This window comes from Epargyreus clarus, unplaced genomic scaffold (genome assembly GCF_041222505.1).
Source record: "Epargyreus clarus isolate Ecla_fem2 unplaced genomic scaffold, WU_Ecla_fem_2.2 ptg000010l, whole genome shotgun sequence".
In the NCBI taxonomy this organism is placed as follows: Eukaryota; Metazoa; Arthropoda; class Insecta; order Lepidoptera; family Hesperiidae; genus Epargyreus; species Epargyreus clarus.
This window is the reverse complement of record NW_027332218.1, coordinates 12,081,774-12,105,470: the sequence shown is the minus strand read 5'-3', so window position 1 is coordinate 12,105,470 and position 23,697 is coordinate 12,081,774. Positions and strand designations below refer to the sequence as shown.

Below are 23,697 nucleotides of genomic sequence, written 5' to 3'. Positions count from 1 at the left end.
ACACTAATCTATTGAGATATAATTTACAATTCACCACTGCCACTGAGCTACGAATGCTTGTAGATATGCATAATCAGAGTATAAAGCAAACTTAATGCAAATAATAACTAACGACCGTGGAGAGTTGCCTTAGTTCCAGACTTCCTGTGAGACCAAAGTTAGCCCTCAGGTCTCCCAAAGGAATCATCAACGTTGTCCGGAAGGCCAATTTGTATAAATAAAGCGCTGTGATACATTTTTACAACTACTATCGTTCGTAGTCGATATAAGTTCAGAAAATAAATTCGAGACAAAGTATTTTTTTGGAAAAATGTTTCATATGTATCGTTAATGCGTTTAGTGTGGGGAAATCATGTTTTTATTTTCACATGACTAACTACAGCATACAGTTGCACGTGGTAGAACCCTTTAGGGTCGAGTCTAGAACCACCGCTACACATATCTCTTGTCTTGTCCATACACATACATACACATATGTCTTGTAATAGCAGTGTACCTGTGTTGCGTTCTATTACAGGCTTTGTATTAGCTTCACTTGTATGTTTGTCAGTGAGTTTTAGTTGATTTCATCAAAAAGCGTGTTTTTTAGTTTTTTGAACTATATTTATTTTTAATGTAGCTTGAAGGATGTAAGGGAAAGACATACGAGGCGTTCCAACAAGTCCCGATGGGTAACGACGCATTGTGGCCCATTCCAAGTTTGACTCTAATACTATCTGGGTATGATCACAAATATACGGCAGTGTAATTTATAATCAGTTAAACAGCATGTTCCTTTGCAACTTATTATAAAAAAGCAAATAGTTTTTTAGGACACAGTAGGTACACTTAAAGTCAAAGTGAATCCTATGTAGGAACTCTTCGCCTTTTTTGATTTACCCTTCAAACCAGAACACAGTAGCGCTTAAAACTGCTATTGTAAGGCAGAATAGCGACGGAAATGTGGTTGAAGTGAACTGCAAAGCTTTACCTTTAGATAATGATCTCTTTTTAGATTATTACGACGTTTCATATACTAAAGACTTTCTGGAATACATATATTCATGAATGCGTCTGCCATCAGATGGACTTCTCAGCCATTTTACACAATAGCAACTGTTCACTATGGATTTATGTAGAGTTGAAACTACTACGAGTTCTCTAGAGTAACTTGGAGAGATAGGATAGTCATTAGACTTATGTTAATAGGTAAATGTAGCCATGTTCAAACATTTGTTCTAAAATATTTGGGCTTATTTTTGGATCTGGAGTTATGAATGATAAAGTAACATTTTATATTAGCTTGCACTATTAAACTTCGAAAAGACTTTATTATTTGTGATATTTTATTTAACTGGACGATCATAATGTATGTCATAATATCTATCTACGTGGTACACTCTCATAAAGATACGGTACTCACAGGGTTTGATGCGTGGCTAGACAGGCTTATAAGTAACGAATTTAGATTATATTGGATTGGTGTCTTATCAGTATTGCATCTTTGTTGTCTTTGTGTGTAACCAAGGCTTTAACGACATAGAAAAATAAGGTTTAGAGTTGGGTACAAAACAAATACAGGTCTGTGGTATAGAACTTTAAGTGTGAGTGTAATATTTTTTCTTTTTTTACAAGCTATTATATTTTTTTTAACCATTATTACTCATTGTCCCAACACTAAACCAAGAGCGTTCATTAATAATTTATAATAATTCTCAACAACAACGACAACAATATATATGAGCGTCTAAAAATACCCTCTTGCAATATAGAACAGCAACAACAGAGAAATTCTGCCGCAAACGCCCCCTTGCAATTCAACAGTTGGTTGTACGGACAACAGAAAAGTTAGCTTTCACAACATTATCGTTAAATTTTGCAATTAAATTAATATTTCTAAATTGAAACCAAAGTCCGTAGATATAATAATGAAAAAATAAATTATTAAAAATAATATTATACAAGTAACGATGCGATTGAATCGAACCATAAAGAGTTTTACCACCTTTAGCTTTACCCAGTAATACCACTGCCACCCAGTGCCACAGAGCTGTACACCTTTCAGGTAGGTACAAAATGATACAGCCAAAATGAATCTAGGCTAAGTAAGTTTTCATATTAAGATACATTTCACTTATGAAACTATCAAACCTTTCATTGACGAAATGGAAAAGGCATAATGTACAAAATTGGATTTTGAATATTTTATAAAGTAAAGGTTCCATATCAAAGGCTTCGCATTATACCGTACATTAATATTCCACATGTCATTTGATTATCCGTATGAATAATAAATAAGGAATTTGTGGAGATGTAACGATTTGAAATGTTTTGTGACCGAATCATATAAATAACTTATTGAGAATAAGCTTCCCTACGTAGTTTTTTTTTGGTTTAGCTAATGGCGAATAGTACTAGTATTTCCCTGTAAAAGCTATTATGAGTCAAATTCTAATCCAAATTGGCTTACAAGGTGCCGTGGTTAGGCCGAGACAATAAATAACATTGAGTTGCCTTATAGCATACGTGTGACACTGCTGTGGTAAAGTTTTTACCTCCAAGAGCCTCTAGTCTTACGTGAAGATTTCCAACTTAGACCTTGGCCGAAACAAAACATATACTGCCTATTTCAAGTAAGGATCTCAGCGCTACATCGAGGAATCTGGGATCTCCAAAGGAATGTGAACGGAGTCCTTCAAGGTTCGGCGGTATCCTGGTGAGCAATTATGTTCACCACAACTTCGGGTGTTTACGAAGACGGGTGTTGTCGTCCCTTTCAGAGTTGCTAGTTGGAAGGTTCAAGCTTCCACTTTTGCAACCCATAAACCCAGAAGCCCCTATCCGACACCTATCATAGATGAATAACTACCCCTGAGGATTCAGTGAGAACGTCTCGGACGTCTCCTATCTTTCAAAGCGAAACGCAGCTTTTTTTATAATATAGGTGTAGCAGACGAGCATGCAGTCCACCTGATGGTAAGTGGCTACTGCCGCCCATGGGCATCTGTAATCCACTCGAGATAGGATTAGATATTCTTATGTGAGGTAGGCCACTGATGCGCCGCTACCCCTGAGGATTAAAGTCTGTCTCCCTTACCACACCCTCCAAACCGGAACACAGCAGCCCCTAACACTGCTGTTATTAGGCATAAAAACCTATACATCCACAACAGGATCTATTTCTGAATAAAACAAATTTTGTTGAATTTAATTCAATGCTTTACCACAGATAGCCACTGTGTTATTTATAAATCGGATTAATGGCACGGGTTGAGTAATTCTGTTCATTAATGTATACCAACTTTTCCGTCTGACGCTACGTTCAGGCGGATTCCCGGTATATAAACGCAGGAGGTAGCGAGCGGACATCATAACATCTCCATTTGTCGAAGAAGTACATTGTTACCGTAATATTGTAACATTACACTACACCTACTAGATATACTAGTACTAGTATTCAAGTATTAGTTTTCGTGATTTCAGTGCAGTGCGTGCGGTGATGCTTTGAAATTCAGGTGAGATTTTAAATTTAAAATTTGACTTCTATTAACCCGTTGGAGTCTAAAATTAATATTCATGTATTCTTATTCTATTCCTTCAAACCCTGTTTTGTTTTTATTCCCATTAGGAGATGTTTTAATTATTTATACAAAGGGCTTCCATCAGTGTTTCTTTAAAATTTAATTTAATTAATGTAAAAGAAATAAAATATAAGAATAGGCTACGGATACTTTAATATTCGATCAAGAATATGATAAATAATTTATTAGAGGCTCAAACAACAAACAAGGATAAAACTATTGAATTAAAAAAGTATTTTATAATTGTAGATTTTTTTAAAGTTCTATTTAAGAAGGGTTTTAAATGTTAAAGATTTTATTTTATGAGGATTAGAGAAAAAACGTTTCTTGTGACAATATAAAAAGTATTTTACTTTTAAAATTATTAAGAAACTTTCGACGCTAAAATTATTAAGAAAATCTCTACATCTTATGTACCTAATGCACGTGCCTGTATGTAATAATTTATTAGATATTTTTTATCGCAACCTTTTTTCTATCCGTGGAGGGTTAAATATCTGCTCATTAACATATCATAGTTTAGTTTACTGCTTTAGTGACGCAAGTCAATTAATTTGATTTACTTCGATTTTAAAAACGAAATAGAAATTAGGCGCACCTATGACTGAATTCACACAAGCATCATCATTACTTTAATTCAATCAGAATCAATTTTTACCTATAAAAATTCCATACTTGATAATCATTGATCTAGAAAAAATTACAAATTTCGAACTTTCGATTGATTATAACTAACGGGCGTACTCTACTCCTAAACAGTTAAGTCCTATCGAAATCACGGCATAATTTTAGAACGATTTTCCTTTACTGATAAAGCAAGTAATAATTAATTTCTAACTATATCAAAGGTCCGGGATTCGAATCTCGGACCCTCAGCGTGAGACATTCACGCTTTTATATAAACAATAATTATACATAGTTTAAAAACCACGCTAAAATCGCACAAGGAAAATCGTTAATCTTGATTCCAGACGATCATTATGAGGTAAATGAGGTAAAATTATTAAAATCGTGTTTTGTCATCGGTCGCTGATAATTGTTCAAAATTTTAAATTAATCGGACCGTTTAAAGTGGGTAAAAATTGAGGTCAAAGATTCCGTTACATACATAGATACAACCCAAGCTAATAAAAAGCGTGTTAAAAATAGACGATTTTGTTTTTGGGTATCTGTGTTCTTCAGAGATAGTCTGTAGAAAGCTTAAAAAATGAAACACGATTACTGTAAAAATAAAACCTTTTTATACAGAAGTAGCAAACAAACATGCAGTTGACATGATGGTAAATGGCAACTACAACCCACGCCACGTCACATCTATAATAAGCCCAAGATAGAATTGGAGTTCAATCTGAGGTCGACCACATATGCGTGTTCCTTTAGAAGTACAGTCACATTATGATCATGGTTATGAAACACACATGATTATGAAAAGTAAACATGGAACATGAACACACACATTTGTAAGCACAAACATCCCTACTCCCTACAAGTCCTTAATCTAAATTCCTAAAAGGTATGTGCCTAAGCAGTGATAGCCTAGTGGTTAAGAAACTCGGCCTCTCGTTCGAGGGGTCCGAAGTTCAAATCCCAGGCTCTGATTTTTCAAAGTTATGTGCGTATTAGAAATTAACTATCACTTGCTAAACGGAGAAGGAAAACATCGTGAGGAAACCCGCATATCTGAGAGATTTATAAAAAACATCTTAAAGGTATGTGAAGTCTACCAATACGTGGTACTTGGCCAGCGCGGTGAGGAGACCCGCGCCCAGTAGTGGGACAGTAATGGGTTGTTGATGATGATGAAGATTGAAGATGAAGCGTAGTTACTCTTGAGGACTAAATTGGTATGATATGGCTGGTTGTGTTATGGAGTTTCTTCCGCCGGTTCTTCTCAATAACGAGACACCTTGTGTAGTGGCGGTAGATGTATTGTCATTCAGAAAGAGTTCTGTAAAGAATCTATTTTGAATAAAAAAATGATTTGATTTCAGCTATGCTTCGGATAAGTGTTTTTTCCTTATAACATCCTACAAACTAAAACACATTGGTGTTGTTGTTCTAACGCAGAAATAGTTATGGCGGCGATACATTCGAAGGCGATCTTCTAAGAGCTCTACCACCTTAAACATAAATATTTGTAGCACATCAAATATTCGAAAATAAATAAATTGGTAGAACAAACAAAGGTGGTAGAACTCTTTGTGGTTCGACTCCGGCATCACCACCGCCACACCTGTTTCTACCTAATAAAAGCTGTGTTATGCGCTGCTGTGTTCTGGTTTGAAGGGTGTGGTAAGGGAGACATACTATTCCGAGACGTTTCGGCTTAGTCCTTAGGTAGCGGCGCAACTGTGGCCGACTTAAGGTAGGAATCTAATCCTATCTGGGGTTGATTATAGATGTCCATGGGCGGCAGTAGCCACTTACAATCAAGTTTACTGCATGCTCGTCTGCTACTCCTATATTAGAAAATATGAATTTAATTAATTAAAATAATATGTAAAATATGAATCTCCAGAGGCTACATAGGTTCTAATCAGTATTCTTAGGGCTCCATTTAATTTATTCAAAATGTACATATGTTCAGTTAGAACAAACACAAATTCAGGGTTAAATTAGAATGCAGAATCATTTTCCACCAATGTGTTTTCACTGCTCTTTGTGAAAATGAAGTGGAAATATTATCTTTTGGAACTGCTGTAACGAATTAATTTATGTTGTAGATTCCAGAACATGTAATTATGATAATTAGTGTTCCCGCAGTGGCCAAATCGACCATAATCATAACTTTTCCAAATGTGTTCATTTATAACACTAAAGTGCCTCAACAGCTAAAACAGGAAAACGGAAAAACGATTGAGACAAGCAAAGAAAATATGCGGTTAGACTTACACTAGGATGCCCAGTGTTGTGTTTACCACTTTTTTTAACAATATAGGAGTAGCAGGCGAGCATACAATCCACCTGATGGTAAGTGGCTACGGCCGCCCATGGACGTCTGTAATCAACCCCAGATAGGATTAAATATTCCTACCTGAGGTCGGCCACAGATGCGCCGCTACCCCTGAGGACTAAGCTGGAACGCCTCGGAAAAGTCTGTCTCCCTTACTACACCCTTCAAACCGGAACACAGCAGCGCCTAACACTGCTGTTATTAGGTAGAAATAGGTGTGGTGGTGGTACCGCCGGAGTCGAACCACAAACCACGTCATATCTCTTGAACCTTATGGACTCTTCGTGTCCTTATAATTGCATGATCAAAAACCTACACCAAAAATATACTTAATCGAACCGAAGCTAAACACAACAGTCTTTAACACTGTTGAGAAATAGGTACGTTTGGTGGTAGACCGCCGTCAAACCAAGTTCTTTAAAGTTAAGACACGTTTTGCGCGTGTCTTACGCAAAAACCTTACTAAAACCTTCTTAGAAAGGGTAGCACCCTTTCAATTGTCTGTAAAACCAGATGATAAAATAATCCCTAAGTCGTAACAGTATAATATCTCCCGTCGTTACTTTTAGGAGTCAATAATTTCGTCGTCAAGTTTCAAATGTCCTTTGTAATCCAAATTTAATATTATTATTTAACGGCCCGCCCCTCGGTTTCTCAGTTTTATGCAAGCTTAGAAATGTTTTTCAAAATCGGTTCAGACTTTTCCAATTGTTATAGTTTGGAGTTTGCAAACGCTAAGCATGCAAGCATAAGCATGAAATGAGTCGGCATTTCGTGATTACAAATTGTTGATTGTCGTGCCTATATTTAATCTTATTGCATAGAGTACATGGTATTTATTATTTTTTATAAGGAGTAATAACCACGTTGTTTTTAATTTGGCTCCTCCTGAGAACCGGAGATTCGAATGCGAGACATGCGCCTCTGATTTATCGAACGTGCGCAAATTAGACATGAACCGTCACTTGCTTTCGAAGGAAACAATAAAATTGTGAGGTAACTTACACGCCAAATTCTTTATTAAAAGCAGTTCTCAAAAGCGCATGAAATCTACTAATCTGCATTTGGTCAGCTTAGTTGACAATAGCATACAACCTCTCAATCTTAAAGGGAACTTGTGCCTAGCAGTGGAACAGTAATGGGTTAAAAACGATCTTTTTAATTGCATTTTTAATTCATTTCCTTTTACAAAAGAACAAAAAAGCGTCAGAGCTCCTTTCAAAAGTTCACTTTGTCCGTTATTAATTTCGATACAGCCTTTACTTTCGTGTTTATGAACATACGAGGAATTTTCAAATTAACATCGAAGAATTTCTGCAGACAAAATTAAAGTTTTAAATTAAGATGCAGTCAATATTTTTAAAACGGACGGTAGGTATAATATGCCACTTACGTCACTGTAGATACACATTTTGATTTTAACTAGTAATTAATCATCATCATCATCATCTACCCATTACTGTCCCACTGCTGGACACGGGTCTCCTCTCATAATGAGAAGGATAAGGCCATAGTCCACCGCGCTGGCTAAGTGCGAATTCACATACTTTTGAGATTTTTTTTTGTAAATCTCTCAGGTATGCAAGTTTCCTCACGATATTTTCCATCACCGTTTAGCAAGTTATAATGAATTTCTAATACGCACATAACTTCGAAAAATGAGAGGTGCGTGCGTGGGATTTGAAACTCAGACCCCTCGATAGACAGGCCGAGTTTCTTAACCTAGGCTATCCCTGCCTTAGTAATTAATATAAAAACAAAAATACTGCTTAAAAATAATGAACTGAAAAGGGAAGTAGCCTTTATCGCTCCCACAATTTAGAAGAATCCAACGACACCTCATATGTTAAAATCCGTTAACATGTTTGGGCTGGCCAAAGAATGAGACATACATATGTACATGCACGCTGTCGAAAAAATGGCATTTTAATTTTGTAAATAAACAGACGCAATTCGATTCCAAGAATGATTCCTGCTTGAAATTGGGGTTATCCGATGAGGGCTGTTCGTTCCGGTTGTGGTCGAGTCCTTAAATGTTCTGATGACCGCACGTTGCAATTGATTTCAAAACATGAATGGAATTGTTATAGAACCTATTTCAAGTGTGAAGCAGTTCTTACGTTTTGGTAGAAGGGTGTGGATGCTGACTGAGTTACTTACGAGGCTATCTTAGTTTTCTTAGTCCTTAGGAGTGTTACGTTTGTGATCGGCTTCAGTAATCCCCAATCCCCGATGTAATAATCCCCGTTCTAAATTGGTTTGTTTACAGATACCCATGGACGGCAGTAACCATTTACCATTCAATGGCCTGCCTGCTTGTTTGTTACTTCAATGCTTTACAAAATGTTCTAGAATATAAGTAATACTTTATAGCTAAGCTCTAGTATAAAATAATCTTTCAAAAGCCTATCAAAATCCTTAGGCCATTTTCAGAGGCAAGCGTTAAGCGCGCATTAACAACACTTACCGCTTGTCATCTGTAAACGCCCTAACGTTTTTGTTACACTTTACAAAAAAATAACTTGTTATAGCGTTTTCCGGTGAGGAAAATCGGTTATATTTTCAATCAAATTACAAATTCAAAGACAAATTCGAAATTCTTTATTGAATTCAAAACACCGTTTCGGCTGTAAGTCAATTATTTACAAATCCACAAACATTTAGACGTTATTGAGAATCACAAAGGAAGTTTAAATTCCGAGACGCTTGAAACGCTTGGATGTTAAAATTCCTGAACAAATAGTAACGCTGAGCATAGGTATTGAAATACTAAACGTTTTTAACGATTTGGCTAAGTTAGGTTATTCATTGAAGTCGATTCTTTTTCTGTGGAGTTCAAGTTTATTAATTTAATTTGAAGGCACAAGCCTTTAAAGGTAAGGTCACATTATGATTCCTTGTGTCATTTGTGGACATGAGTCATTAATACACACATCAATGAGTACAAACATCTATATTCATAAATTCAAAATTAATCACAGCTGGGACTTCGTATTAGATGGTGACAGTTAAGCCATAGGTTGGTACTATTTCTAATAATTATGAAAGATCGTAGAACCAGCATGGCTAGCTTAAAGGGCGTGGGCAAGGGATAAGAACGACGCGTTCTAACTTAGTTCTCAGGGGAAGCAAGGCATCTGTGGCCGATCTCATGTACGACTTCCTATCGATAATCTTCCTATATATGAGGTTGTGTCGGTGAGGTTGTATGTTGTGTGGTTGTGATATCTTTGTGAGGCAGTGACTCGTTAGTTAGCAGTGATAGCCTAGTGGTTAAGAAACGCGGCCTCTCGATCGAGGGGTCCGAGGTTCAAATCCCAGGCACGCACCTCTGATTTGCAAATTTATGTGCGTATTAGAAATTAATTATCACTTGCTTAAAACGGTGAAGGTAACCATCGTGAGGAAACCTGCATACCTGAGAGATAAAAATCTTAAAGGTATGTGAAGTCTACCAATACGCACTTGGCCAGCGCGGTAGACTATGGCCTAATCCTTCTCATTCTGAGAGGAGACACATGCCCAGCAGTGGGACAGTATTGGGTTGATGAAGAAGACTCGTTAGTTACCATTTCGGGAAACTCAAATAATGGGATACATATATAGTATGATTTACAAGTACCTACTATTGTAATTTTTAAAGGTCGTTAAAGAATTTGTCACTAAAAAGTTTGTCCTATTAAGGTCCACCGTTCCAAACAAACCATTAAAGCGTTCAATGTTTGCCGACAAAAGAGGAAACTTCAAAGGGTGGTACAATTTATTTTAAAAATACACAGAGGTGTTTCTTGGAGAATAAATTTTGCAGAGTTTTTATTTGCAGTTCTTCTGTGGAATGCTTTTATTTACTGAACTAGTATTTTGTTGAAAGCCTCAAACTGTATTTATTAAAGTCTTCTAGGAATGCATTATGCATCCAACACTATTGTTTTTGTTGATGATTTTTGTTTTATATCAGTTTCCAAGTTCAAACGGATATAGAGGCGCTTTACTTGCCGCGCGTGTTTACACCCGTACGTGTCACACGTGCACACATGAATAAACTCCCTGCAGTCTCTTCGTCACACATGTGTGCGTGCGTGAAACGATAGCATGCAAGTGCCATGCGTGCGGATGGGATGCGTGTGCGGACGTAAATACGTGCGACATGAAAAGCGCACTTACATTTTAGAGGCGGGAAATTTATTATGTGCGCTTTCTTAAATTAAGTTTTTACAAATATTCCAACACAGGTCCTATTCGTCGATTGAAAGTGTTAATTATATCTTTATATGACATAAGACATGAGAGGTTACTTTTATTTTGAAAATTTGAGGTTAAAAACAATAATCAAGCATTTCATGCACGTGGAATCTAATGCTACAGTAACGTAGAAATATATGTGGTGGTGATGCTTTCATAATTAAACCGAAAATTAGTATTATCGTTTTAAAATTTGAGTTGAACAATTTCCCGTAGATATCAAGTGAAAACAAAACTCATTACGGAAAGGGACGTGGTCCAGAAAACCGAATAAAAGCACATCTAATTTACGTAGGATCCCGTCTAAATTAATGTAAACTAGCAATAATAATTTCGACACAAAGTAATAGCCGAGATTTTTACAAAGAAACTGCCCGCGGCCAGCGTAGCGCACGCAATTTAATTTATCCCGAAAATTTAAACTTTGATTAAACATGAAACACATTTGGGAAAATTGTTTAATAACAAGAAAACGAAGTTTAATTATTTTTTACCGATGAAGGAACAATGTCTGGATGCGACTTGTGTTTATCGTAAGAATAATTCAAGGAAGTTTTTAATTCTATGATCAAATTATTTACAATTAAACTTTTAGGTAATAATAATCAATTAATATTATATGTATACTAACACATTTCATTACATTCACTAATGATTAGGCATTCCTGTAATGTTAGTGAATATGATTTAATAAATAAATAAATAATATTTGGAACTTGCAGTCATGACGACGAATTTACTAAAGGTATAGTTTATATAATATACACATATGCGAAAAACTCATGTTACTGTGTTCGTACAAGGTGTTTTCGCAACCGCTCCACCGATTTCAGTGAACATTTCTGAGTAGATACGTACGGATGGTTCCAGCTTCAGAGACGGTTACTTTTGAACTCTATAGACGGGGCGACTGGCGAGATGGTTATTTCGTGGCACGTAACATTTTTTTAGGGTTCACTAGTAGGTACCTACCTTTATATATATTTCTTACGTGCGTGTGTATGTCACTGAACTCCTCCTAAACGACTGGACTGATTTTAAAGAAATTTGTTGTGTGTGGTCAAGGGGACTTGAGAATGGTTTAGATTCACAATTTAGTCCGTGGGAAAAGGTTATTTTAATTAATTTTTAGTAAGTAGTATAGTTTCTAAGTATTCGTAAGTAGTTATAGAATCGGAAACTATGCATTTGATCAAGTGATGATCTTTAGCAAAGTTGTTGTCCAAGAGCCCACGAGGGTTTTGGAGTTGGTAAGACCAATTTTCGACAGATGGCACCACTGTCATTCCAATGCAGGTACAAATTTTTCGTTTTATGTATGTCATATTATTTCTTTAAAACGCCGGCGAAGCTGCGGGCATCACTAGTAAATTATAAATCCTAACAAGCTTCAATTGATGACGAATGTATGGCGAGCAAGTTTCCTAACATATTTTTTTCTTCGCAAGCAAATGATAATGCAATGATAACTAGGAAATTCCTTTCGAAAAATCAAAGGTGCTCAACCTGGGATTGGAACCTCAGACCCTTGAATGAGAACCCGCGTTTCTAACCACTAAACTATCGACTTACAGACAAAGACGGTACTTCAGATCTTACTCGATAGCCACATTGTTTTGAGAACCAATATTTTTGTAATACGAAACACAAGCAGAGTCGGTTCTATTAACATACTCCTCAGCTAAGTTGTTTGTTTTGAAAGCATTGAAAAATAAAGGTTATTTTCTTTCAAACAACTGCTATGAGAATGAATTCAATAACTTGCTATGAAAGTTGATGTGTATAATTTCAGCATTGAAGTTTAGAGCTATATATTCTAACAGTTTTTAGCATGTTAAAAGAGGGATGTCACTAGATGTTTATACCGACAATCCATATATAGACAAATACTTGTAATTTGCATAAACAAAAACTTTTCATGAAAATAAACCAACAATGATAGCCATAGTTTTGCAATTGAGTCTCTTACACTGTGGTTCCAGGATTCGAATCCCAGACACAAATTACTGATTATAATCATTAATTCGATCGATAAACATGGAATCATGGATCCCTTCGCAACTGCACCGGTAATGTCACTTGATCTAGATTTTAACTTTATTTTTTTGCATTTCAGAATGGCGCACTACTGGCTCATCATCTCTCTATGGTTTGGCACCGCCAGCCTCCAGTACATCAACACCGCAAGCCCTGCGTCTGACGGCATGCTGGACCCCTTGGACTACCTACACCGCTCTTCACCCTACGGTAACTACTTTAATCTACCGTCTGCGAGAAATGAATTCGAATCCTTCCAAAACGACGCCAATGTTCCGCACGATGCACGATATTACGAACAGGAACAAACAGATCTTCAAAGGAAAAGAAGAACAATTGAGGAAGACAGGCAAGAAGATATTACAGACCGGCGCTGGGAACCGAACCTTGACGATCTAGACAAAACCTTGTATCTTCGAAATGACGAAAAAGATGAAGGTTCATTCATCGATCACAACGCTCGAACAGAGGAAGAAAGCAACACTGAAAAGGATGTAATGAACGCCGACAAACGGAGTTTCAGCCCGTGGGGTGGCAAGAGAGGAGATAAAACCAGCATCGAACATATGTGGACATGGAAACGCGCCCAAAACATAAGGGAACCGAGCATGCCGAAAAGAGTTCGCTTTAGCCCATGGGGAGGGAAGCGCAGCGGGCAAATGATCTACAAACCTGGAGCCAAAGGGGCTAAGGTCATTTTCTCCGCCTCCGTACCGGAGCTCACTCGGATTGTGTCGAACTATTCGCCAAATGACAAGTTGAATCTAGCCGGCTTCCAATTCGTACCTGCGTTAGATAAGCGGCATCCGATAAAATTCCTGGCGCTAAGCACCAAAGCGGACGACAGGGTATTGAGAGACGAACTCCCTTTCAAAGCGTTCATACAATCTCTTCCTAGACTTTTCAAACCTGGCCACACTTACTCGGACATTAATCTGAAGAAGGACGGTAAGAGGAAAGTCAAGTTCAGTGCGTGGGGAGGCAAGAGATCCCCGCCCATAATCGGGCCGATCTGGACCCCCGCACCCCAAGATGTCAAGGAATCCACATTGGATTCGATTGTACTCATACGAAACAGTCAAAATAACGAAGATTCAAAGGCTTTGTAAAATGGTACAGACAAAAAATACACCTATTAAAAGATATTTCGCTTCTCCCGAATGATACTCAAACAGTCAAACATAAATTGTTATAATGTAATTTAAGTGCCATATACTTATGCCAATTTTAGTAAAGCGTGCAAAAATATAAAAAAAAATGTGGGGGTCGCATTGTTTTCGACGAAATGGCTGGGTTCGTCGAAAACCAGAACTGATATTTCCCCGTGTCAATAAATATTGTTAAAATTATACTCACTAATGAATTTATGTACCTTTATGAAAATTTATATTAGTCAATTGAAAAATTTTAGAATATATGTACCTATTCCTGTAATTTCGATTATATAAGGAGCGTCGGCCCTTTAAAATTAATCTTACTTCTATATCAAACTAAAGGTGTTACTTAAACAATTGTTAGTCAATAAAACAGTATTATGTTGTGATAACTGTTATTTTTTAACTTTCCTATCCAAAACAATGTTACATAAATAAATAAATAAATAAATACCTTCCTGATAAAAAAATCAAATTCCTATTAAATCACTGCATACCTATTTTTAAAATTCTTATTTACAACTTACCCTTTAGAAGTCACCACTTCAGTACATAAGGTAATATCTGTAACAAGAATTGTTATTCAATAGACACTAGTTAAATTCAATCATCAATAAAAATAATGTCGTTATTAAGTCTTAAATATAAAACAAAGCACAGTTAATTGAGAGTAAAGTAACAGGTCTCAATAATCCATTTTTTATGAATTACTACAGTATTTTACAGTATAAACATATTTTGGTTTGTAGTACTGACACTGTTGTAGGAAAACTTTAAAACTGTAATGAAATAATGAAAGCTTGCAATTATCAATTTATTGGTCAATTCGTGACACTGGTCTGTTTGAATAATACATTTACATACATTTAATATAATTTATTTAGTAGTTATAATATTTTATAGGTAAAAAAAAAAACAGTTTAATTAATAAAAGTTTATTTTCAATTGAGAATCAAATACATCGAAAATGCTTCACTCTAAAGATTTTAAAGATAAGATACAAATACTTTACTACTAATTATACCTACTTGGCATACCTACATTAAGTGTTGATTAATAGTAATAATTTAGGCTATAGATAGATATAGTCCACGTAAGACGGCTAGTCCGCTTTCAATATAGAAATGAATCTCGTCGCACTAGCAAATTGTATGACTACACCTACTCGCTACAACTTCAGAGCGGACTAGCAGTTTGGCGCGATGTACATGTCCTATCACCGACCATCAAAACTAGTTTTGTCAAGATTGTAAGCGTGTAGGTATGCCAAAAGTTACATTCCCTTTAGTATTAACTTGTTATAATTAATTTTAGTGAATCTAATAATACAACACATATTTGAGAACAACACCAAATAATTTATTCGACAAATGAAATTATTTTACCACTAATAAAAGAAGTAGACAAAGTGATTTTATTAAAGATACTACACTTACTGGTTATTAAGAAATGGATATAATTTCCTTTTTGAGAAATGGTTGACTATTAAAGTGCATTTATTATTAACAGTTTTCAGACAATTTAAAACCTTTGAAACTGTATTAATAAAATGCACATTGTCTAAACTAAGGTTACACTTGAGCCGGAACATAAATGTTTTTGGATTCAAGGTCTCTGATGAATTGTAATATCATAGAACATTATTGTAAACTTTCTGACAAGTGAATGTCTTTAATTCTTAATGAGAAATAAATATCTAAACCCAAACCAAAGTAGTACCTGCTTAATATGGATTTAGTTACAGATGTCCATGGGCGGCAGTGACCACAAACCATCAGATGGCCTGCAATCTTGTAATTCCAATCTTATAAAAAGGGTAATTGATTATGAAAAATTAAGTTTGATCAGCTACTAGGTATTCTTAGTTAAAATTTTCCATTTTATTTTATAAATGCACTGTTATCGAGGTCAAAATAGGAGTACTTAATGGTAAATAGTTCACAGTACATTTTGGCAAACATAAATTAAACATAGAAGACATTAAAGTGTTTAAACAGTTCTTAAGATAAGATGGTAGCCGGAGTCCGTGTCAACGGGTTTGCTGATTTGTCCAACCTTCAGCTTGAAGGCTTCCTCTTCGAAGCGCAGTTGCATCTGTCCACGACCGAACAGCCCCAAGTCCCCTCCACGTTTGGCTGATGAGCAATCGGAGTACTTAGTAGCAATGTCAACAAATGTGACGTCACCCGCAACTATTTGTTTACGGTAGCTCTTCAGGATATCCAAGGCCTCCGCTTTACTGCGAGTGATGTTCTCCTCGCGCCACGATGTAGGCCGCCTGCTTTCAGCGTGTTTGACCAGGATGTGACTGCAGCGCACCTCACCAGGGTCTGCTGGGGCTTCCGGGCGCTCCCATTGAGACTTCTTCGTGTACATGTTCATGAAGTACGTCATGCCGGTCGAGCGGCTGGTCCTCATCTCCCAACCTTCGGGGAGCGGTGCCTCGTGGTCGTTCGACATCCTGGAACGGTTGGTGGTTGTCAACACACAAATCCGAACACACAATTAAAAAACTTAAAACGCGTTCTTTACAGAATATAATATAAATATTTAACGTAGAAGTTCTTCAATGAACTTTATCTACAATCTACATTTAAAAACGAGTCGTTAAAGATTCGTTTAAACAATTGATGGGCGGTGTTCAAAAATTGTTGTAAAAAAATTAATTGCGATTTATGCACGTTTGAAATAACACGGAGTCGCCAAAAATATAGCGAATTCATACATTTATTTTCAAAATATAGGAATGCTAAAATATTTAACACAAAATTGTCAACGCAGTCTTAACCTAAAAATTAGGAAACGAACCAGAATACTGACCTGATTTATACTTTGCAGAAAAGTTAAGGTTCACTTTTTAGTTTTAATGGTAAGGAACACAATATTTGAATTACTTTATTTATTATAATCCCAAATCAATCAATATTTCTCGAGACAAAACAGTAACAAACAATTCAGCTCAGTGTTGTCAGCTATGATCACAGAACACCTATACTCCTGCTATGATAGATATTAGATAGAAAACATTATAAAAAAAGCATTAATAACTTGTTTGTTCATTGATTTGTTTATCAAAAATCAAAATAATGAAAATTATTTTTTAGTTCATAATTTTATGAAAATACTATAATAGAAACAAGCATATTTTATATTCAATGTTAAAAATTTGCAGGCCTCATATACCAAGTATAGCAACACTATGTAGCGTAGTGTCAGAAATCAAAATCCATAGATTATGGAACATAGAAGTAAGAAGAGAGGTAAAGATTACCATTTCTATGCATCCAAAAGTGTGGGTGGGCTTTGAAGTTAGTAGAACCCTTTGTAGTTGGACTTCGGCGGCACCATCACCACACCTCATAATGCTGCTGTGTTCTGGTTTGAAGGGTGTGGTAAGGGAGACATACTTTTCAGAGGAGTTCCAGCTTAGTCCTCAGGACTAGCGGCGCATTTGTGGCCGATGTTAGGTAGAAATATCTAATCCTATCTGGGGTTGCTTACAGATGTCCATTGGTGGCAGTAGCCACTTACGATCAGGTGGACTGCATGCTCGTCTGCCACTCCTATATTATAATTAAACAACAAGTGTCTGTCGAAAGTTGTTAAGTTAGGGTAGCGTTAGCGTAGCACCTGGATAAATAAAAAAATGTTAACAAATACTTTCCACTACTATGGCACATTTCATGTAAATAAATATAAAATAAGATAAGAATACAATGATGTAAAATATATTTTTGTTATATAATGTAATTATTATTTAATTTTTAACTAATAATAATACCTATTATATTAAGAATAAGATAATATTAATGTTAATACATTTTCCAACTCTTTAACTCTGCATACAACTGCTGATCAATAACTGTACCCTTACCATGAGTTTTTACGTTTTGACAAATATGATTGTTTTGGTATTTGTTTACGTATTTGCCCATACAATTTTTCAATTAGCGCCCCTAGCGGATTATATCAGAACTTGGAAATTGTATGGGCCAATACGTAAACAAATACCAAAACAGTCATATTTGTCAAAACGTAAAAACTCATGGTAAGGGTACTGTATTGCTTCACTACTTTTGCTTCACTAGCGCCATTTTGGAGGGTTCTTGACTTCTTATGTCCCGCTTACAGGTGAACTCATTTTCAGCAGACCCGCCATAGTTTTGAAATGGTTCTCTTTAAGTCTACATTTCATACTCTAGCTTGCTATTTACGTAGCCAAAAGAGTATAAAATGAAGTTAGCAGTTTTAGAGTATGAAATCCATATAGTTCAAAATTTTCATAATTGTTGTGTCTAGAGTAGTCAATAGAGACCAATATACCTACAGAACCTCAACTATTTATGTAGTCCCAAATAAGTTCGTAAATATAACTCCCGTAAATATCCTTGGTATTGGTTTTTAATACACGTAATATACATGCACAATTTATTTTTAATATTATCATTGACACTATGTTTTCTGATAGTTTAGTGGCATCTTTCGGATCTTACTCGAATTACATAGTAGATGGATGCAGTAGGCGAGTACAAAACTAGACAGAAAGAGATGTGGAGACAAAATGTGTTGTATTTGGTATTATGAAATGAAACAGAGATGGCGTTTTAGTCGTCTATATTCCGGTAACTTAAAAAACTTTATCTATTATCCATACTTCTATACTAATATTATAAAGAGGAACACTTTGTTTGTTTGTTTGTTTGATTGTAATGAATAGGCATTACAATCAAAAAACTTCTGGACCGATTTTAAAAATTCTTTCACCATTAGAAAGCTACATTATCTACGAGTAACATAGGCTATATTTTATATGAAATATATTTGATAAATAGATTTTGTGGCGGCACAAAGTTTGCCGGGTCAGCTAGTAATACATAATTTCAGAATTTCAGAACTCCCGCTTAACATATACGTGAAAAAAGTCACTTAATGGGAAGACCTTTTTTGGTTTTGGTCGACTAACTTTGGTGACTATTTATTATGAACATGAGATAACGCTGCTGCTGGAGTCCCCTCTTGAAATAACCGTGTCATGTAGATAGGTATCTTGTTTGTCATAAAAAAAAATGGATAACAAGTAGCAAACGTTTTCCTGTTCGAATCGTGAACCACATTACTCTTTCATTCGCCTGTGAAGTTAAATAAACAATTAAGTCTTGTTCACGGGCCAGAGCAATCAATTTCGCTTAATAATTGCAGTCGTATTGCTTATTTAAGTACCATGCTTGCGACAATAAGTCATTCGAATTATGATCATTAATTTTTCAGTGATTCCTGATTTTTGTGTATAATAAATTTAATATAGGTAATTGTAGGGAAAAGGCAGATGCAACCTGACTGCAACCTTTTTCATATTCCATTACCTGCTATTTTTTGGTCTGAAAAGCTATGTTTCAGCTACTTCAGGAGCGTCAGCTAGATTTGCTGCGATTTAGTTCGAACGGTGTGGTAAGGGAAACATATTTTTCTGATGCGTTCTGACTTAGTCCTCAGAACTAGCAAAGGATCTACGATTACTTATCTTATATGAGGTTGATTTCAGATGTCCATGGACGACAGTGGCCACTTAGCGTCAGATGGACTGCATGCTTGTTTATTACTTGTATACTTTAAAAATGATGAAAAAGACAGTATTGTACCCTATAAACAGTTAAAAATAAATAACGAACAAAATATTTTACACAATACACAATCAAAAAGTTAAAACTGGATTGTTGCGTCAACGAATCGTTGATCAGGCAATCAGATTGCTTGTCACGAGTACGGTAATTAACGAATTACTGCCCAATTGTGCACAATTGAGTGCTTCTGTTCTTTGTTCGGATGTAAATGAACTGTATAAAAAAATAAATTGCACAAAAACATGAATAAAGTGCATTGGGAGTAATAATGAAAGATTTACACATAGGTTTTTGTTGGTACAACCACAAAATAGCACCGTCACACCTATTTCTTGCGAGAACCAAGTCTGCGATGTGGTGAGGACAGTGGATGCCGGCTGACTTAGTAGTAGCTACTCTAATCCTAACCTTAGAAAAAAACGTTGAATTAATTTTTGATTAATTTGTCTATTCATAATTTCGATCATAGTTTAATTGTATTCTTACCTGTTTTTGCATTGTTTTTTTTTTCATATTTTAGAACAAACGGACCATTGACAACTATTTAAAATGTCCAATATTTTACTGTAGAATAAATTAAACGAATTCTCTGAATTATCTCAATAAAATTTTAATATCAATTGTCGAACCGCTGTTTCGTTAATAAACTCGTTAATTGTCACAAGCAATACACAAAAATATGGACCAATTATTGGGTAATTAAATGTTCATGCCTTCCTGAATCTGTTTGACTGAAAACGTAATAGGCTGAACGAAATGTAATAATTATTGAGGAAAATATTTGACTCCGGCTGAAGAACTGTGTATGAAAGATATTTATGGAGGTCTACTATGATGTTATAATATAGTCAATTTCTACTACTCATACGTCAGTTATTAATTATTATTTATCAATATTCAATGTTATGCATACAACGGAAATTCTAGCAGGGATTGGTCAAAGATCGATTTTTGGAAGGTAAAAAAAATGGATAGTTTGATTATTAACAACGGGCATTAGAAGGTTTTTTTGACAAGGATATTATTTTGCTGTAATACGCAATATTAAAAAAATGTTTGGATTGGAGCCTAAAATTTATCCATCTTACAAGATGATATCTACTCATCCATTCATGCACTTCAAAAAGATTACTGCTGAAGAACTTAAAATACGAGGAATGTGTCGTAGGTATTCAATATACTGCGCTTGTGTATGCTGGTAACTGTAATGGATAACTCCTACAAAATAAGATGCTACCATCCTATGGTTTTTTTCTGAACCTTAGACGTCTCCTATGAAATTCACGGAAATAAATTTTCGTAGTAAATTACACTACACGTTTCGTAGTAAACACATAGGTATATTTTGTGTGGGTGGAAACTACTTACGCAAGTATCATAAAAAATCGTGGATAACATTACAATCGTAAAATATAACTAATCCATGTCGCTTTATGGTGGTTTTACCCAAATCCCGTACTGCCAAGGACTGTGATAAAATCCGCGCTTTTAACTGTGATATTGAGTTATTCTTAATATCCTACAAATGAGTACCAATATAGTGTTTATTATATATTTTCTTTTTTGTCCCTGTAGTTCCGGGGCAACTAAAAGGGGCCTCCAGGGTTGCGGGTGGCAAGAGTGGGAACTCGAACCGCCTGCGACCCTGGGAGGGAGGATGGTATGTGTGGTCGCATACCGCCGTAGACACCAGACGGTGTGGCGAGCGTGATGCTCACCTGGGAGGAGCCTGACGGGGCAAAGCGCTTAGAGGACTCCGGTTGCGTTCCTTTGGAGATCCCGGAGTATTCTACGCAGCGCCGAGGACGACCTCCAGGGGGGTTTCAGTGCGATAAGAGTCCCACATAACCCTGTGCCACTTCGACGGCACCGGGTACCTTTTGAAGGTTTCCCCCTCGTTAACAAAAAGACATATTTTTTGGAATTTGCATATAAAGGAAACTTTCTACCTACGCCGTCCAACTGTCCTGTCCTGTCAATGTCGCCAAATGTCCTGTCTTCAAAAGACTATACGTGTATTTTTATATGTCTTTTAAAAGTAAAAGTAAAAGGGAGTAAACGAGAATCCGTGTTTTATATGGATACAGATTTCCATGGGTGGCAATTACGATTGGTCCAGTTCGTATTCGTCTGCTATTTCAGTCTTAAAAAAAATTGGTAAGATTCGCTTATGATAAGAGTTTTATATTTCTACGATATCACTGTCCCACTGTTGGGTTTTAATTGTCTATTTCAGCGAGGACTTCGTATAGGTTACTGAGAGAGTCAAGAAGGCGAGAGAGTTATGCAAGGGTTTATCACTTTATGAAAATCACTAAAGTTTTCTTCACGGATTCTTTCTTCATTAAAAAAGCTATAATCATTTAAAAATCTGAGGCGTGGGATTCTTTGCCCTATAAAATTTATGAAATTAGGTTCATTTCCTTTTATTATGTATAACTGCACAAAAAATATAACTAAAATTTTGTGACAAACAAGTCAACGTAACGATTTGATTTTATCTTACTATTCCAACGCTCGAGGTCTTTACGCCCCCGTAATGAATCAGCCGTATAATCGATACGTAGATAGCAATAATTCCAGCAATTAATACTAATATTTACCGGTAAAAGCGTTAAAAGGATGCAGACATGAAAAACCTATTAAAGTTTTTAAGTGTTTGAACTTTAACGTGATTGGTCGAGATAGTTACGTGGAGGCGTACGGGCGTTCCGATTGGTCGACGTTGGACGTAAGTAGCGGAGTTTTGGCGCGCTTTTCGTCAGTTGTATGCGATTTTCCCGCGCGGAACAGCGCGGTGGAGATTTTGAATCTACACGAAGTCGCGAACGAAGTTATGAAGAGTCTGTGATTCGATCTGCTGATTATTATAAGGTAAGTTTTTTTTTAACTTTTTTATGGTATTTCAATGGTGTGTGTGGTTTTTTATTTTATTATGCCAATATCTGATTTTGTATGTGTTTTTTAGCGAACTATTATTATAAATCAATATATCGTTTTATGTAATATCTTAAAGTTTTATTAGTCGGCAGTTTTAATAATTGGAAAATATTTTTTATAATTAAAAGTTAAATTAAATATTACAACAACTAAATAACAAGGATATTCTTTAACTTTTTTACCTATTATCGTAATTTGAAATTCGTGCATTTTCGAAATAATATTCCATTTAATTATTACTTTCTTCATAAGGCAAGTAAGAATAAAAAAATAATTTAAGTAAAGAGAAAAATAAATGAAATCTATTGCGTTTTCAACAATTAAAATAAAGTAAGTCAACGTTATAGCTTTATTATTTTTTATGTGAAATAATTACCATTGCCACAAGAATCTGCATTTAATTTCATCTGAAAACTCAAATCACATTCCGGTTTAAAAATAGGTATTTAAATGTTATTTTGAAATTCGTTAATTTTCATTCTAAAACTAAAACTATCTGCGAATTTTTACTAAAATCGTTTATAAATAAATAAATAAGTATAAATAAGCTACTCGCAATACATTTAAAGTTTGGAAATAAAATAGTCAACTTCCGATCTTTATTATTATGACTTTTATAATAACACCAACTAAATTAATGTTTGAAAATTCTTAATTCAAATATGTGGAATTCAAATAGTGTGGAAGAAAATTATTATTTTTAATACCACAATCAAATAAAATCCGAGTTTCCGAGTTTAAAATTATAAATATTAAAAAGGGTTAGCGCGCACTCCACAGCGAATTAAAAATACAGGCTGTTTCGTTTTGCGTAGTAGGCATATATTAAGAGTGTAATCCTGGAAGCTTTTACGGAACTAGGTGGATTAGGTCTTTTCACGTAACAATAACAATTTAACAAAGGTTTAGTACCAACCACCATGTCCTAAAATATTTTTTTATTCCAAGCAAGTTTCGTGTTTCAGCGACTGAAATAAGTGTATGTTCCAAATATTTTACAAAATAAAGCATTTTATTTTATTACAAAATAAGATAATAGTTTTTGGAGTTAGGATCAAAAGTTATCCAAATTGATACAAATGCACAAATTGCTATTTTGAATAAATAAACACCATTAAATACCTGAATAATATTACTAAATTAGGTTTACTGTCTATTAAAAATCATTAAAATATTTTCCATAAATGTGT

The 23,697-nt window shown here is 35.4% G+C and overlaps 3 protein-coding genes across 4 annotated transcripts in view; 2 read left to right on the top strand and 1 right to left on the bottom strand.

Moving 5' to 3' along the window:
• Window positions 1-16,948, bottom strand: part of COMMD4 (COMM domain containing 4) — a 33,483-nt gene extending 16,535 nt beyond the window's left edge. Inside the window, exons 1-2 of one of the 2 annotated variants that reach the window (XM_073077477.1) lie at window positions 16,767-16,948; window positions 14,474-14,510 (exon numbers count right to left, since the gene is read on the bottom strand). Coding sequence is in view for 1 of the 2 variants with exons in the window: in XM_073077478.1 (XP_072933579.1) it covers window positions 15,936-16,406 (471 nt within the window). In the remaining variant the exon portion in view is untranslated. Of the gene's footprint in view, window positions 1-14,473; window positions 14,511-14,865; window positions 16,408-16,766 lie in introns of those variants that run through there. The other variant, XM_073077478.1, reaches the window with a different exon arrangement.
• Window positions 3,357-14,345, top strand: Kin (leucokinin). Its single transcript, XM_073076962.1, has 2 exons — window positions 3,357-3,494; window positions 12,872-14,345. The coding sequence occupies exon 2, from the start codon at window positions 12,873-12,875 to the stop codon at window positions 13,899-13,901; it is 1,029 nt and encodes a 342-aa protein (XP_072933063.1). The 5' UTR covers window positions 3,357-3,494; window position 12,872; the 3' UTR covers window positions 13,902-14,345.
• A 5,370-nt stretch (window positions 16,949-22,318) lies between the features above and the next one.
• The window catches only part of Tk (tachykinin), a 90,295-nt gene continuing 88,916 nt past the window's right edge, over window positions 22,319-23,697 (top strand). The window contains exon 1 of the mRNA XM_073076961.1: window positions 22,319-22,441. The gene's annotated coding sequence lies outside the window, so the exon portion shown is untranslated. The remainder of the gene's footprint in view (window positions 22,442-23,697) is intronic.